At 36.3% G+C, this 19,312-nt stretch overlaps 1 protein-coding gene across 1 annotated transcript in view; it reads left to right on the forward strand.

Moving 5' to 3' along the window:
* The first annotated feature begins 4,910 nt into the window (after positions 1 to 4,910).
* map3k9 (mitogen-activated protein kinase kinase kinase 9) overlaps positions 4,911 to 19,312 on the forward strand; it is a 35,330-nt gene continuing 20,928 nt past the window's right edge. The window contains exons 1-3 of the mRNA XM_056471111.1: positions 4,911 to 5,639; positions 10,235 to 10,648; positions 15,397 to 15,577. Of these exons, the coding sequence (XP_056327086.1) occupies positions 5,258 to 5,639; positions 10,235 to 10,648; positions 15,397 to 15,577 (977 nt within the window). The 5' untranslated portion in view covers positions 4,911 to 5,257. The remainder of the gene's footprint in view (positions 5,640 to 10,234; positions 10,649 to 15,396; positions 15,578 to 19,312) is intronic.

The following is a 19,312-nucleotide window of genomic DNA, read 5'->3' on the forward strand; positions in this document are numbered from 1 at the left end:
TTAATAGCTCTTATAAAGAAATATAATTAAGTTTTCAAATCTCATTAATCTTTTCTTTTCTTCACTGTATAACTTACACATTCTGATTAAAGAGCAACGAATGAATCTCATTTATTCGGATAAATTATCTAATTTATCGTTTGATAACATTAAATAACAGAGGTATCACTTTAAAATGCACAAATCTAACATTATAATGAAAGCATTCGTTTGCTTTCCTAACTTTTTATGCTCATTTAGAACAAGATTAATTGTGTTTGGAAAAAAAAAAAAACCTGTTCTTAGATGTTAATATTATTAATTATGTGTATATGTCTGTTCAAACACACACCCAAAACCCAGACTTTCGCTCTGCTTCAAATCGAATCCGTTTGGGAAACAGCGTCTATTTATTACTATGGAGCACATCAGCTGACAGTCACACACCGCTATATGACTGGATTGCATAGGAGGGGCGACGGCACCTGTAATGAAAAGGAAGGGAGTCACTCCGTTATTATATTTTTTTTCAAAGTGTTTTCATGTCTACATAAAACAATTAACGAAAGCACAGAACAGACTCACATTTAAGAGCTAGGGGCAGCCTCTAGTGGTTCGGCAGTATGGGTTGCGTTTATTATTCCCACCCTTCATAGAAAGATTTAAATTACGGGAGGAATACGGGAAAATACCTTTATGGTATGATAGCGGGATAGAACTGTAAAATGCAGGAGAATCTTGGGAAAATCTTTGGATGTTTATACCGGTTTTATATCTTCTAAACACAAATTTTGACACTGTTTTGTAGCACAATAGCATATAGATATCCTTAAAACTAACATACTGATACTAACATCTATAAAAACATTATTTTAATTTCACTGGACCTTTAATTTACCAATATGGACTCTGTAAGTATTAATGTGTACTTTTTGAAAAGATACCGCCCTAGTGACAGCTTTTGTGCTTTATTTCTGAGAGAGTAAATAGAAAATCACAAAACATCAGATCAATGTTGGAGAAATTACAGTCAACTGTATGAATGAGCCTTGAAGAGAATGTGTTTATCTTGTCTAAAATGCATTAGAAGTGGCCAAAAAAATCTGTCAAGAATCACTAAGCTGTAGAATTGCAGAAGTTTGTTGCTGTCAAAACGTCTCCAAAACTATAACCACTAATAGTTTGAAAGGTTTCAAGAAACAAAAGCTTCAACTCTCATCTAAAGACAAACTCAAGTGTCTTCAGTTTCAAACAATCAAAAGGTAAAACAATAAAGACATTTATTTTTCCCACAAGGTTGCCAGTATTATTGAAGGGTGCTGTAGGTACGGCTGGGTCTTGATGTAGTTTGATGGTTTAACGTTAAAGTCAGCTTTTCTACTGCCAACTCACACTTCCAGCTGTTTAGATGCAGGTCAACTTGTTTAAACCAGATTTCAGATGATGTCACTTATATCCTTGAAGTCACACAAGTCTTACTAATGTATCAGGGGTCTGACTCTCTTACACATACACACACTTCGCGCACACACAAACACACTCCTCTTCAGCCTGGTGATGAGATGGTGGTTATGTTCATCTATTGTTGTTTTCTTTCTTGTTTTGATTTGTTTTATACTCTTATCTCTCTCACACACACACACACATAAACACACACACACGGATATCATGTTTTATTTTCAGGGAATTATGCATGAAATTTACCTTAATTTGATTAATTTATGTCCGCTGGTTTATTTATTTTGAATTCTTTTGGTCAACAGAAAAATAAAAAAATATATTTGAAAACTCTTTTTGGTATTGGTTGTGATATATTTTAGATTGAACTGTATGTTATACATTTTAACATCAGCTTTTTCTATAGCGGTAACACAATAAAAGCACAATAACATATACAGGGTTTTCGGCTGGTCTTAAAAAGGTCCTCAAAAGTGTTAATTAGATCTTCCACTTATTAAAACCTTAAAGGTCTTCATTTGTAGAGTGTAAAAAGTGTTAAATTCATCAAAAATCTAAATACTTTCTCAAATAATTACTGCTTTTTTGAGAAACTTAAAATTACGGTTAAATTTATGCTTCAATTGGGTTTTCTTTCATTTTGAAGCTGAAGCTGTGGGAGTGTAATCAGTCATGATCTGGAACCAATTGTGTGTGTGTGTTGCATGACTGGGTATTGTAGTCCATAACATGGCGGATTTGTAGTTCGTGTGAATGTGAGTGTTTACCAGTGATCTCTGGATGTTGGATCGCTGGTGATCACTCAGAAAAAAATGGTACAATGTTGTACCAAAGAAGGTACAAACCCTTGTCACTGCGGCAGTACCTTTTTATAGAACAGAATTGTACCTTAAGACAAAGAAACAAATTTGTACCATTGCAGTTTGTACCTTTAATGACATGATTTGGGAAACCAAAATGTACCTTTGGTTTTTAAAACCTGCAGATACACTAGCTACATCAAAGCTACAAATCTGATCCATGAAGGTAGTGACAAGACACTTTGTACCTTACCAGGGTCAAATGTGTTCCTTCAAGAACTATTTAAAGGCATTTTGCTTTATCCAAAATGTGTCAGTTTATTTTCAGTAAACATAAAATATCAAATGCATTTTTAAACAATGTTATTAAAAAAAGTTTATCAGACTTTTCCATTTACAATAAAGAATAGTACTTAAACAAATCAAAAGATCTATGTTTTGCTAACATTTCACAACAGATTTCACAAAACTCTTACAGAAATACACTCTCCCGTGTTCAATATAAAACATTATTTTCTCCAATTTTCACACAACGCCTTTATAATCACTTAAAAGTTCATTTAATTTACGTAATTTTAATATATAAATAGAATTAAGCAAAAGTATTGTAAAGAGATGCACAATGTTTGATTAGTTTTACAATGCTAAAATTTCTATATGAACACTATTCTATAATTTCTATATGACTTTTGCCAGCTTACGTGTGGAAAGCAAACGCCAAAAGGTGCAGATATCAATAATGAAAATGTATTTATCAGAAAATGCTTACTAAATGTATATTAAAAATGCCTAAAATATTTAGTCTTTATGAGTTTCTTCGAACATAAACTTTTAAATGGTGATTCATGTTTTAATATGGAAATTATTCATAAAATCACTTTACCTTTTCAGTAATATTATTTTCATGGATATTGTAATAAAGGAGTTGTTCAACACTTATGCGCCTTTTTATGAGAACAATTGTGTACCTTCATTTCAATTGTACTATAAAAGGTACAGAACAGTATCATAAGAGGTCTTTTTCGTACCATATAAGGTACAACTTTTACAAAGCTACAAAACTGTTTCTTAAGGAACATTAATTGTACCACTGTGTACCTTTGAGAGTGTAGAATAAGTATACCTTCTGCCTGATGGCAGGAGGCAAAACTTTGAATAATGTGGGTAGTTCTCATCTGCTAAAATGGACAGCCCTCTTTATGACTCTCACCTCATACACGTGTCCAATACTGTTAAGATTTGTGCCCAAAATAAGGAGGGTACGGGATTGTTAATTGCCTGATTTAGGCTACCCTAAAGTCTGACAAGATCTCTGCGATTAGTGCATGTTGTCACACCTTTGCCATAAACTACATTTTATTTCTAAGCAATTACTGTAATATCTTTACAATGATGTTTATATAGAAAGAGCGAATCACACAACCCTCCCTACTCTCCAAGAACTGTACCCTCACACCTAGAACAATGCCTCTTTGAACTTTTACCTTCTGGTTGACGCTACAGAGCACTGTGCACCAGAACAGCAACAGTTTCTTCTAGCAGGCAATCCATCTCATGGACACTTTAGGATAGTAGCGGTAAAACAAACATCACTACTTGCTATACATATATACACTTATTTATTTAACAACATATTTTATATGCCAATTTGCACATAACAGCTGCACATATAACATTGTGTATAGTAATATACCTGTGCATACACTTGTCAATTTGTATATTTGCATTCACTACTTACTTCTATTTTTAAAATATGTTTATCTGTTTTTGTCTTGTCTCTTTATTCTGTTGCACTGTAGAAGCTCTCTCACAAAAATAATTCCTGTGTATGTGTGAACATACAGTTGAAGTCAGAATTATTAAACCCCCTTTGAATTTTTTTTTCTTTTTCAAATATTTCCCAAATGATGTTTAACAGAGCAATGAATTTTTTATAGTATGTCTGATAATATTGTTTCTTCTTGAGAAAGTCTTATTTGTTTTATTTCGGCTAGAATAAAAGCAGTTTTTAATTTTTACAAAAACATTTTAAGGTCAAAATTATTAGCCCCTTTAAGCTTTATTTTTTTTCGATAGTTTACAGAACAAACCATCATTATACAGTGCCTAATTACCCTAACCTGCCCACCTAATTAACCTAGTTAAGCCTTTAATGTCACTTTAAGCTGTATAGAAGTGTCTTGAAAAATATCTAGTAAAATATTATTTATTGTCATCATGGCAAAGATAAAATAAATCAGTTATTAGAAATGAGTTATTAAAACTATTATTTTTAGAAATGTGTTGAAAAAATCTGCTCTCATTAAACAGAAATTGGGAAAAAATAAACAGGGGGCTAATAATTCAGGGGGTTTAATATTTCTGTTTGCAACTGTACCTGGCAATAAAGCCATTCTGATTCTGAAAGAACATGTGTAACGGTTAACCCTAGTCTCGCCCTTTAATTTCTTCCCTTGTCTTTTAAAAACATAAATGCCATAAAAGAAACCACGCAAGTAGGCGATTCTGTCCATATTTGCTGTGTTAAATAGAAATGTATCGATTCTTCAGCTTAGCTTCACCGTTTCCTCCTGCGGGGCGCGCGCGCTGTCCGGTCCCGCGGTGCTGAAACATTCCCTGCATTTGCTGTGACAGAGATTTAGTGGGCGGGTCTTACAAAGAGGCGAAATGGGATTGATGCGCCACTCTGCCACTCAACTCGCAAGAACAGGGGATTCGTCAAGACGGTAAACCACTGGAATCATGTGCTAGGAGGGGGCAAGTGCAGGCTCAGGAGCGGATGAGGGTGCGGGACAATGTTGTAGCCAATTAACGCAAGAAGTGCCTTATGTTCGGGACCAAAAGATCGTGTATTGAACCCGAGCGGTCCCTTATGAGGCGGGTGGCAGGTCTGGAGCTCGGTGAGGCGAGAGGCTGCTCGGATTAACCGCTACTTATGCTGCGGCTTTGCGCCCAGTCTTGAGCTCTGCGGCAGGTGAGGAGCAGCAGAACCGGGCCGGTCGCCCTTATGGATCGGCAGCATGGATGCTTTCAGTTTCCCCTTTAACAGCAGTGTCTCGGACAGCGCAGACGGAGATGGAGCCGCCGCAGAGCCTCAGCCGGGGGCTCGTCTCCTCGGGTTTGGCCCTGCGGCGGCGGCGACCCCGTCCGGTGCCGGTTACTGGACCGCCGTGTTCGACTACGAGGCGACTGCCGAGGACGAGCTCAGCCTGCGGAAGGGGGATCGGGTAGAGGTGCTGTCCAAGGACTCGCTGGTGTCCGGGGATGAGGGCTGGTGGACAGGTATGATAGAGGACCGGGTCGGTATTTTCCCCAGTAACTACGTGAGCAGTAACGGAATCTCGGAGAAGATCCGGGACACGCCAGAGGAGTACGGCGACTATTCGGTGCCACCGTTACACTGTGAGTACGCTGACCACATGGTCATCTACAGAAAACATAAAGGTGTCTGCTGAGTGTTGAGTTGTTTTGGGCCACACTGATCTATAATCACTTCAACACACCTTGTTTTTTTCTGGTTAAAGGGGTAGTTCACCCAAAAATGAAAATTTACTCACTATTTACTGTCCCTCAAGTAGTTCCAAACTTTTAGTTTGTTTCTACTGTTGAACACAAAATGAGATATTTTAAAGAAAAATGAAATCTTCCGTTGGTAAAACAAATACTATCGGAATTTCCAGTTACAGGTTTCCAGCTTTCTTCAAAATATCTTCTTTTGTGTTCAACAGAAGAAAGAAACTCATTAAGGTTTGAAAGAAGGGCAGTAATAATAATAATAATTCCTTACATTTATATAGCGCTTTTCTGGACACTCAAAGAGCTTTACACATTTTTGGGGGAATCTCCTCATCCACCACCAATTAATGACAGAATTTTCATTTTTGGGTGAACTATCCCTTTAGCCAGTATGTCCAAACTGATGCTCAGCTGGATTGTAGGCAGGTCTCTCAGCCTGCCCAGCACAAAAGTACAAAAAAATAAAAAAATAAACAACCCTTGACTAGGCTGGGAGACTATCACTATAAACAGACTGGAAAATTGTATCTGGCTTCAAATTCTTCTGAAATGGTCTGTAGCAGGTCTATCAGAACTAGAACTACCAGCTGTTGGGCTCTGGTTCCAAAAGGCAATCTCAAAAGAATATTTTCATCTTTATTTACTCCAAATCTTACTCCAGCCTTTCAAAAGTCACTGGGGTCCAAACAACTGGACCTTTACTGGACATCAGATCAGGGTGCGAATTACAGGGGTGTTTGGGGGGGATTGACCCCCCTAATTAATGCTTGATCTCACCTAAATGACATCAGAACAATATGTATGAGGGGGTCAGCCCTTTAGCAAGAAATATTTCACTCTGATCTGTATTTTAAATAATAATGTTAATAATTAAACTAACAGATAATAGAAATATACATTTGACCCCCCATAACAGTTCAAACCATTGTGAGTGCATTAGCGCGCCAATCAGTCTATTCGAGAAAAAAAGACTAAAATTGTCAGATCCAGAGCACCGATAGACATAGTGTTCACAAAGACGTTGTTTTCTCGTAAAATAGGTGTTTGTATCTACATTTAACCTGAATGTAAAGTCTAATTAGATGCTTAGTTTGTAGTTCAACCTACAGTAACATCTGCAATGGCTAATCAAAGAATACTGTAGGCCCGATTACAAACTTAAATAGGCTACGTTTTATTAATAAACTGTACTAAAAATAAAAACATAAATGACTGAAGGATATATTACACAAACTAACAAAAACAGTTGACCCCCCTCCCACCCACCCCCCCCCCCCCCCCCCCCCCCCCCCCCCGGTTGTCAATTTATCATTTGCACACTGCATCAGATACAGACACAAGGGCATCAGCAAAGTCACACAATGATTTTGGGAAGTGCATTGGTCTTTAGTTTAGTTTATTTATGGGTTTTTGGGTATTTTATTGGTGTAAAGGGATTGTTCTCATACTTTTAGCCAGGGGTTTGCAAACTGAGGTCCAGGGACCCACATAAAAATGGTTAGATTAGAGAAATAAAAAAAATTGTAATAGATAAAAATTGTATTCAAATAAATAAATAGATCAATAAATGTTAGTATAAGAATATAAAATACCATAATTACATATAATTGAATATATTTAGAAATATATTTAGACATAAAAGAAATTAGCATATTATATATTTTTAGAAAACATCACCATATTTAATAGCCTTTAAAACGCTCTTGATTATCATGTGTGTGTGTCCTCGTGTTGCCAGTTGCATGTCGGTGGTCGTCTCGCTTTTCCTGAATGGCTGCTGGCCTACTTTTTATCATGTGGTTCCTGCCAACTGCAATATTAATAAGAGACACAGTGGCCCAGACACACCGTCATCACCACAGACAGGAGAAGAGGAGACAATCTCACGCACATCTTTGTTTTACTGCTTTCCGTTTTCTCCCACGTCATCCGTCATTTTAAAGCATGCGTCCTGCCATCCAAATTTGCTTTCTGCTGATTAATGCAGCTCTTTTTCTGCTTCAGTCTATCAGCAGCTACTCATATATGAAGGACACACAAATCTGAATAAGAGTTTCTTTTCATGTAACAGCCGCTTATAGCTCAGTCTCTCAAATAAACACGATTCACAGGTGGAGAAACAGTGTTATCTGCAGCAGTGTGGGTGAATTACCCTAAAGGGGGACAGTTTTTGGTGTATTGCAGGGTGTACCCAAAATGTGAAATACACATTCAATACCATTTTTCAAAATCCCAGGATTTTGTGCCCTAATAAAATCAACAGTGAAAATGCAGATTCAGAAAAGAAATGATAGACCTGAAAAAAATAGGCAGCTTCCTGAGTTGGGACTCATGGGTAAAATCATGAAACATGGAATAGTTCATTCATTCATTAATTTTCTTTTTGGCTTCGTCCCTTAATAAATCTGGGGTCACCTCAGTGGAATGAACCGCCAACTTATCCAGCATATGTTCTACGCAGCGTATGCCCTTCCAGCTGAAACCCATCACTGCGAAACTTCCATACACACTCATTCACACACATACACAATGGACAATTTAGCCTACCCAATTCACCTGTACTGCATGTCTTTGGACTTGTGGGGGAAACCAGAGTATCTGGAGGAAACCCACGCAAACACAGAGAGAACAGCAAACTCCACACAGAAATGCCATGGAATAGTTCATATATTTATAATTGAACATCAGACAAACAATACATTATTATAATTTGGATAAATTTATTATTAAGACGTTAAGCACCTACTGGCTTATGTAAACAGGTTGAGTTCTACAACAGACATAGCCTAGGAGGTCTGTTTAAGGACAAAATATGAAATCTTGCAATTTTGCACAAATAAACAGCATCATCTCTCAGCTTGAACTGCAGTTAAACACATTTAAGACCAGTTGGCCTAATGTTTTCTATTTTACTTTCTTTTTATTTGACCAAAAAAGAAGTGAAAACACTTAATTCATCAGGGATATACCCAATCATTCATTTTCTTTCTTTGGACTTTGTCCCTTTATTAATCAGGGGTCGCCACAGCTGAATGAACCACCAACTTATCCATACTTTTTTTTACACATCCATACATTTTACATCTATATCCATAAGTTTTACACAGCGGATGCTCATACACTCTCATTCACACTCATAGACTACAACCAATTTAGCTTACCCAATTCACCTATGCGACCTTCTTGCTGTAAGGTGACACTGCACCGCCCAAGATATACATAATAAAGTTTAAAAAACTAAACTTATTTCCATTGTGGTCCTTAATGTGAAGTACAAATTATACTACTCCCGGTAACAGACACATAGTGACACTACATTATAAAAATAAATACAAATACAGTCACAAAAAAATCCATCAATACTGTTCTGCTTAAGAGCCAGCTTTTAGATTTGAAACTAAAACTAACCACTTGTACTATTTGTACACTTGTAACTATTTGTACTACTTTTAATATCCACAGACAGTTTATTCAGTAGCAAAGCCCCAGAATATTTAAAAGACAGACGACCATAATTAATGAGCAACAGTAAAACCCTGTTTTGTTTGTGATTGATTGTTGTAACCATACACTACCTGACAAAAGTCTTGTCATCGATCCCAGTTGTAAGAGCAACAAATACTAGGAAAAATCATAATTTGGGGTTACATTCAGTATGGGGGCGTGCAGGAGATCTGCAGAGTAGATGGCAACATCAACAACCTGAGGTATCAAGACATTTGTGCTGCTCATTACATTACAAACCACAGGAAAGGGCAAATTCTTCAGCAGGATAGAGCTCCTTCTCATACTTCAGCCTCCATATCAAAAGTTCCTGAAAGCAAAGAAGGTTAAGGTGCTCCATGATTGGCCAGCCCAGTCACCAGACATGAACATTATTGAGCATGTTCGAGGTAAGATGGAGGAGGCATTGAAGATGAATACAAAGAATCTTTATGAACTCAGGGGGTCCTGCAAGAATGCTTTCTTTGCCACTCCAAATGACTTTATTAAGATGTTATTTGAGTCATTGCAATGACAGATGGATGCAGACGTTCAAGCTCATGGAGACTTTATATTCTATACTGTACATTATTACTGTTAAGTGACAAGACTTTTGTCTAAACAAAGTCAGACCTTACAGTCCTAATTCAATAATTAAAAATCAAGGCATGAACATATTTTATTTTGGTAAAATAAGCGTAATCTAGAGGCCTTTGCCTTTCATATAAGCCACTTCTTATACCAAGTGATCAACTTGAAGTCAAGTTATTATTTGTTGTTCCTAAATTTAGATAAGCGACAAGACTTTTGTCAGGTAGTGTATTAAGATAATCCCATTTCCACTAGGAAAATTTGATAAAATATCTACTATATATGGTTAATAGTAATAGTTGGGTGATCATTTCATAAGCACGTTAGAGCAAAAGATAACAGGTCTGTTTTGTTTAAAATGAATATCTACTCCTCAATATCTCCCTGTATTGTGTGTCTGTCATCAGTGCTGCAGATAGATTTCAGTGAGCTGGCTCTGGAGGAGATGATCGGGGTTGGTGGTTTTGGGAAAGTGTATCGTGCCATTTGGAAAGGGCAGGAGGTGGCGGTGAAGGCGGCCCGCCGGGACCCGGATGAGGACGTGTCTCAGACGCTGGAGAGTGTCCGTCAGGAGGCCAAGCTCTTCGCCATGCTTACACACCCCAACATCATGGCTCTTCTGGGTGTGTGTCTGCAGGAGCCCAACCTGTGTCTGGTGATGGAGTATGCCCGCGGCGGGCCACTCAACCGGGCCCTCGCTGGGAAACGAATCCCTCCACACACGCTGGTGGACTGGGCTGTGCAGATCGCACGCGCAATGCTGTACCTGCACTGCCAGGCCATCGTACCCGTTATCCACAGAGACCTCAAGTCCAGCAACAGTAAGACCTCATTACTGATACTCTTTATTATTACTTTTTACAAAATATATTATATGAATATGGTCAACTTCATTTCATTTGTAAAGATACAGTCAGGTAAATTAGTTAAATGATGTGATTTGAAACAGGTGATGTCAACAGCTGATTGTAATTATGATTTGGTACAAAAGCAGCATCAAAGAAAGGTCTAGTCCTTTAGGAGCAAGGATGGGCAAAGGATCGCCAGGTTGCCAACAAATACATGAGAAAATTATTGATGTTTAAAACCAATATTCCTCAAAGAAAAAGAGGAAGACATTTGGATATTTCACCTTCAACAGTGTTTAAAATAATGAATAAATTTAAGGAATCTGGAGAACCTCCAGTGCAGGACAAGGATGCAAGCCTAAGCTGAACAACCATGATCTCCGATCCCTCAGGCAGCACTGCATCAAGAATCAATATATAAGCGATATCACCACATGGGCTCAGGACTACTTTGTCAAACCTTTGTCAAGTACCACAATAGATAGTTACATCCTCACATGCCAGTTACTCTACTGTGCCAAAAGAAACCCTATGTTAACAGTGTACAAAACAACTTCTATTGGCTCAGAGGCATCTGGGATGGACTATCACACAGTGGAAACACATACTGTGTTCAGAATCAGTATTTCAAGTATTTTTTGGGGAGAAATGCTCTAGACCAAAGAAGAAAAGGATCATCTAGACTGTTTCCAGCAACAAGTCCAAAAGCCAGGGTCTGTCATGGTATTGGGTTGTGTCAGTGCCCTTGGCAAAGATAACTTACACGTTTAAGTTTTAACACCATTAATGCTGAAAAGTGCATAGAGATTTTGGAGAACAATATGCACCTTCTTTTCCAGGGATGCCTATGCATATTTCAACAAGATAGAATAGCCACATTCTGCACACATTACAAAGTACTGGCTGCAGAGAAAGAGGATACAGGTACTTGACTGGCCTGTTTGCAGTCCTGAGCTGTCTCCAATAGAGAATCTGACACGCATTTTGAAGCACAAAAAGGGAAAACGAAGAACCTGTACTGTTGCTCACCTTAAAAATTGTTTCCTGGAAGAATGGGACAAAATTACACCTGAAACACTTCATCACTTGGTGTCTTCATAAACGTCTTTTAAGTGTTGTGAAAAGGAATGGCAACAATGAAATACAAGTCAAAGTAAATTTAGAAATCACTACTTTTGTTTTTTCTATACTGTCCCAACTGTTTTTGATTTGGGGTTATCTTATGTATATAACGAAATTATGTGTTGGAAAAAATTGGGGGGAAAAATATACAGGGGGGCTAATAATTAAGGCGGGCCAATAATTCTGACTTCAACTCTTCATTTATTTATTTTTTGACTGGAAATGACAAAGGCTTCTCCCACAAGATAAGAAGATGATGTACAAAAGGCATGATTGTGGAAAAGAATATTTCTCCGCTTTTGTTTACATTTAAACACAAACTTTAAGTTTGAATTTGCCAAGGGTATGAATAATGTCGAGCTTGACTGTACATTGATTTAATAATTATTATATATTACGATCTAATATCTTCAATGTATTTTATAATATTTTAATGTCTGAAATTAACATGTCAACTGAATTATGATTTTCAATATTCACTTTAGCAACATAATGTTTTTTCCCCTTACATTTTTCCTAACACCCCTTTGCAGTGGTTTTGTTCAGTAGAGTGCTTTTCTCATGTGGTTGTGTAGAGTATTGTTCATTGGTGAGAGTGTGTCGGTTTGTGTTGTGTAGACTCATGTTTTGCCTCTCTGAGTGTGTAAGTGGTTTGTAATCCTGTGTTTGGCAGTTGACTTGTCTGATTGGATCCTTTAAACCCAAAGCCTATTACAGAGGATTTGCACTCACCTTCACTTTCCGCCACTTGATTGGCTGATCAAAGCATCTCCTTGCCTCTCATTGGCCACTCTGACATGATTAGCATAGGACCTTGCAGACCATTGGACGCTGTACTTCAAAGATAAGTCTCTAAGCTTTTCATTGGCTGTGCTGTGTTGAAAAACAAAGTCAGCTAATTTTATCAACACAAACTGTGATGCAAATCAAGAAACACTCTGATATTGGACTGCACCACCAAGCATGACTGGATATGATTCATGAATATTATTGTGATTATGAATATGCATGAGATTGTTATTGTGGACACTTCAAAATACTGTGAAGAATTATTTATTATTTAAACTTTTAGACTGCTTTTTAAAAATCATCAGATTGTAGATGAAAAATTGATCACAACACGAAATACTGGAAAACATAATTGTCTATTTATTATCTAACATAAACATGTTAATATAACATGGCAGAGAAATTGATTGAAAATATTCAGATTCTTTATAAACCCTTTGTTTTTAACACTATACTATACCCTGTAAAAATGTTTGCCTCTTTAATTTTTTGTTGTATCACATTAACTTTTCTAGTCATCTCAACTTACATTAATCCAACTGACGAAAAATATTAAGTTAAACTTTCTTGAAACCTGATTAACTTATTAAAATAATTGTAAGTAACATTAAAATATTTGTTATCTTGACTATTTTGTCATAATTTTTTACAGTGTACTACAGGCTCCATTTTTTAATGTAACAGAAGTTAGTTAGCAATGATGTTAATTTTAAATAACTTATTCAAATCAAAATTCATAACTGTTTAATTTAGTGGAGCTAAAAACTAATAAAATTCTGTTTTATTTTTGAACTAACATTAACATAACTTTAACAAATGTAGCTATTTGTCACTGTTGATGTTTACTAAGGAGTCGTTATTGTAAATTGTTTCCAATCTTTTTGAAACAATTGTTTACTCCGAACATTAAGTTAGCGATAAAGTTCATCCAGGAGCTTGTTGACGCAGAAAAAACCCAACAGGCTTATTGGCAGCCCAATAAGCTTTGGTTTGTGAAAACAACTATCCTGGGGTGTGTTTCCCAAACAACGACATAACTAACGGCTGAAATATCATAGTACAATGCATCATTTGGGAAAAGGCTGATGTAGTGATGAGTGTTTCCCAAAACCCGTAGTTTCTCTGTCACAGATCTGTTGTTTGAACCACGTTAGTTATAATACCCATAATGATGCTCTAAACGGGGTGGAGTAAGAACTTCTTTAGAGAAGAACCCCCTAATTTCTTTTTGCAAATTGTATTGTTTTACACACACACGCATTAAAAAAAATAATCCAATATTCGTTTAGGTAAAAGCATGCACTTGTTTTTCATATTAATTGAAATATATGTAAATGGCACATATAAGGCCTGTGTTTCCTTTACAAATATTATTAAGAACATACATATTCTATTCTCAAACGTAAAATCACTTACAAAAGCTAACACGTATTCTAATCTCATATATAAATCATTTAAATAAATAAATAATGAGACTATTTATTAGGAAATTAAATGTAATATTTATTATTTATTAGGAATTGAAAAAAAATCGACTTTAATAATAATATTAATGATGATGATCTATTGTTATTATTATTATTATTATTATTATTATTATTATTATTATTATTATTATTATTAAGTAGGATATCGTTTTTTTTTTTATTAACTTTTACAATTTGACACATGCAAACCACTGCAGAAATGTTCAAAAGAAACACGCCCATGTCATATACAGTACAGATACTTAATAAATAACCTACTAAATTTAAATGATTAACTTATGCTATGTTTTTTGTTTTCACAAGCTTTGGAGACGTAACATAAATACCACTTTTAAATAATAGGTCACCTATAGCTTTCGTCATGAGCCATGGCTGTGTTCAAAATGGCATCAATGTTTTCAAAGTTCACTGCGAAGGGAGCGCAATTGTAAACATGAAGATCGCTAAAACTGAACTGAAAAAACGCTTTAAAAGCAAATTACACCTAAGAGAGATGACTTTAATGCTTTTTTAATCATTCCAAGTTTAAATGTTAGAATGTTCTAAACGAATAGGGCATAGGGGGTATAACTGGGAATAGAACACAGCTAGGAACTATGCTTCTAACTACAGGTCCAGAGGTGTAGTTGCAAGCATAGAAGTTTGCGAAGCACTTTGCGAATGTTCGTTGGAACGACGGATTTGGAAAACGCCAAATCAACGAACTATGTTTGTAACAACGGAGCTTGCGACCCTAGACACAAAACATTGTTCTAAGCCATCGTAGTTTATTCTTTCTTTAATTAAACGCAATGCTGACAGAAACGAAAACAGCTGTTGGGGTGTGCATAATGCAGCCACAAGATCAACAGTGAAACAGTCAAAAACAGCAGCAGCGTGACAGACAAGCAGATGAATATGAATGTGGATGTTATTATATGGATGTAAACGTCTTTACTGATGGTCAAGGTGATTTAAAGTTCCCTGATAAGCATGTTTCATTCAGCAGTTGTTATCTGGGAATATCATACCTTAAAAATGTTGCGACTGACCTATCAGAATCGAGTATTCCAGACAACTGTGTAATAATACACTATAAAGCAGTGACCAAAAATTATTTCTTTATTTTACTTGTAAAAGTTTTTTCAGCTTATGTCAGTATGTTAATAAACCGTATATTGTGATGAAAGTTTCAGCAATTATCGCAACAAGAAAAGTGGTTTTGAGTGTAGTTACAGGGAAGTTACTTTTGAGCCTTTTTGAGCAGTTCAGCACTTCTACAAGTCAATCAAATCTCCAATTCTCATTCCTGACTCCTGACTCATTTTAGACTTTTCTTCACAGTTCTGATCCTGGAGCGTGTAGAGAACGATGATCTGAGCAACAAGACTCTGAAGGTGACAGATTTCGGTTTGGCTCGAGAGTGGCATCGGACCACGAAGATGAGTGCGGCGGGCACATATGCCTGGATGGCACCTGAGGTCATCCGATCATCCACCTTCTCCAAAGGCAGTGATGTGTGGAGGTGAGCATCAGGAAGAGGGTTTGTGTGTCTTTGTGTGTGTGTGTCTGTGTAAGCCTGGGGCCTCATGTACAAAGACTTGTGTTGAATTCGTACTAAAACATTGCGTACGCACAAAGCTGTAAATGTGCGTACGCAGTAAAAAATCAGATGTATGAAACACTGCGTACGCGGAATCCCACGCATATTCTCTTTGTACATCTGAATTAACGTGAAACTGAGCGCACATGCACAAGTGCAAAACCTCTCCCTGCTTCCTCCCCCTATTAAATATGGTTATGACTCTGCCTTGGCAAAACCAAACGAAAAAGCAATGGCAAAAGCAAGCAAAAAGAGAAACTTCACAGAATTTGAATTGGAGGTGCTCCTATCGGAGGTAGACGGGAGAAAAACTGTGTTTATTTGCAAGTTTGTCCTCCGGAATTAATTTAAAAAAAAAAAATGTTGTAGTGTCTATTTAGGCTAAGTGCAAATAGCACACCTCGTTGGAATGAGCTAGATTCCCGCTCATCACCGTTTAATTGACAGAGATAACATAACTAAAGAGAGCAGCAGACAGCAGCGTGAGTGTCGTAGCTTGTAAAGCGCATGGCAGCATGTTTTGACATGATCGATCACGAACCCGGTTTGAATCCAGCGTCTGATGAACTCATTCTTCTTTTTCCCCCACTCAGATTTTGCCTACTCAAGTAGTAATCATTAATAAGGGTGTGTATTATGTTAAGTGCATTTGAGCATTACATATTATTAGCACATTTATTGAAGGGAAATGTTTCCGATTCACGTAAGCAAATTCGTCTTCAGATGGCACCTTTATAGCAATGTGCGTGCAACATTCGCTCCAATTACATTGGGAAAACCGCCGATCGCTGCAAATTGCGCTTTAGTGTTTAGCTGATCATCTGCATGGTATGGAAACCTTATATACCTGCTAGACATGCGGATGATCCCGTCCCATACAGCTGCCATTGCACGGCTCAAAAATACTTTGTAGTGTGCAATTTTACACAATTGCCTCTAGGAGTCGCCAATGGAAAAAACAAACACACACAAGAAATGCACATACGCCAGACATGAAGTTGACGTGGACCAACGCACATTCTCACATTAATTTCATCGAGGGTAAATCCAAACGTGAGCATGAAATCTGGCATATGCAAGTTTTTGTACGTACACAACGTTAATACATGAGACCCCTGGTGTTTCCTACAAATGTGACCCTAGACCACAAAACCAGGGTTTTTTCTTTTAAGCCAAAAATCTTCATTCATTCATTCATTCATTCATTCATTTTCTTTTCGCCTTGGTTCCTTTATTAATCTGGGGCCGCCACAGTGGAATGAATCACCAACTTATCCAGCACATGCGGATGCCGTTCCAGTTGCAACCCATCACTGGGAAACCAAAAATCTTTAAAATATTAAGCAAAAATCATGTTGCGTAAAGATTTTTTGTAAATTTTTATAATGTAAATTAATCTAAGCAAAATTTTTGATTAGTAATGTGCAATTTAGACAACTGTAAACGCAATATTCCAGTATTTACATTTTTTTGTGCCCTCAGATTCCAGATTTTCAAATATTGATCATAAAAAAGCTGTATTTATATTTTAAAAATGCAAATCTTCAGATTCTAAACAGTCTAAGGGGGCAACACTGTGGTTCAGTGGTTCAGTGGTTAGCACTGTCGCCTCACAGTAAGAAGGTCGCTGTGAGTGTGAATGCATGAATGTAGGATGTTTCCATCCACTGCTTAAAACATATGCTGGATAAGTTGGCGGTTCATTCCACTGTGGCGACCCCTGATTAATAAAGGGACTTAGCTAAAGGAAAATTTATGAAAATTTCTAAGCTGTAGCAATATAAAACTATAAATAATCATACTACTGCTTTTTAATGAATTTTAAATAAATAAAGACTTATTGCTCTAAAAGCATGTAAAATCTAGTAGTTTGAAGTGGTTTAAAAAGTAAAAATGACAATTAATTATTATTTCGGGGCTGTACTGTGATTCTTAAATACAATCTTTTCATGTGCCGTCAAATGATTCTTGTTCTTTTTGCTATATGAACTTGTGTTACATTGAAAGGACAATTTACTGGGTGTCTTCAGTAAATCACAGTAACAATGTCGGATTACCATATTTTTTTTTTGGTTCAGAAGAAAAAAGTCAATATTGTTTTTGACCCAAACTTGACCCATATACAGTATTTAAATTTTAAAATAAACATAATCTACGCAAATCAGAGAGTTTTAGCACAAATTGCAGAGCCAATTTTTGCTTGAGTTTGTTTGGCCATACTATAGGTCACAGATGGCAGCATCCAATGAAGGTTTGGGTTGCCATGGTAACAAACCAGTGGTGTCATTAGCCCAGTTTCTGAGGCTGGTTGATGTGTTGTTTTGTGCTGTTATTAATGTCTGAATTTTGCTTTCCACCACAAGTCCTGATTACAGAGTGCAGAAGGGGAGGGATGGATAGTAAAGAGATAAAAATAGCAAACCTTTCAATTTGTGTCAGAGCTGTGGTCCTTTGGATACATTGTTCCCTTCCTACATTTACAAGATGTGAAGTGTTTGCATTGTATGGCGCCAGATCACTCCCAAAAATAATACTTTTCAGAAAAAAAATCATATACGCACAGCACAATTCACATGTATAAAATCCAATTTGTGAATTCAAACCAGTTCATAAATACACCAATCCAACTCGTAAAATCAAAACACAATTCATAAATACACAAATAGAACTTGTAAAATCAAAAAGGGATTCAAAAGTTTACAAATCTGATTTGTAAATTCAAAACACAGCTCATAACAAAAATACAATTCGTAACATCGAAACAATTCATAAACACACCAATCCTATTTGTAATTTCAAAACACAATTCATAAATGCACAAATACAATTCGTAACTTCAAAACACACTTAATAAATACACCAATCCAATTCGTAAAATAAAAACACAATTCATAAATACACAAATCCAATTCGTAAAATAAAAACACAAGTCATAAATACACAAATCCAATTCGTGAATTCAAAACACAATTCATAAATACACAAATCCAATTCGTAAAATAAAAACACAATTCATAAATACACAAATCCAATTCGTAAAATAAAAACACAATTCATAAATACACAAATCCAATTCGTGAATTCAAAACACAACTGATACATACAAAAATCCTATTCATTTTGAGAAATATTTATCATTTTTACTTGAAATAATGAACTGTTTTCCCAGAGATGGGTTGCAGCTGGAAGGGCATCCGCTGTGTAAAACATGTGCTAGATAAGTTGGCGGTTCATTCCGCTGTGGCGAACCCAGATTAATAAAGGGACTAAGCCGAAAATAAAATAAATAAATGAATGAATGAATAAATGAATGATGAACTGTATTTTGAAGTTACGAAATGGATTTGTGTATTTATAAATTCGAATTTACAAACTGAATTTTCTTTTGTAAATGTAATATTTTTAAGACTGATCTGGCTCCATAGCATTGTTTATGAGGTTTTATAATTACACCCTGGGCTGGGTGATATGAAAATGTTACATCACAATATAAATCATCTCATGTCCTGATAAAGCTATATATCACGATATAGTAGCATTTCTGTAAATTCAGTCAATTAATAGTTTGTATTTATTGACCACATGTAAAGAACTAGTTATTATTTACATTTTTAAGTATATTCGTAGATTTCTAATTACTCATTTACATGTGATCAT

This window comes from Danio aesculapii, chromosome 13 (assembly GCF_903798145.1).
Source record: "Danio aesculapii chromosome 13, fDanAes4.1, whole genome shotgun sequence".
In the NCBI taxonomy this organism is placed as follows: domain Eukaryota; kingdom Metazoa; phylum Chordata; class Actinopteri; order Cypriniformes; family Danionidae; genus Danio; species Danio aesculapii.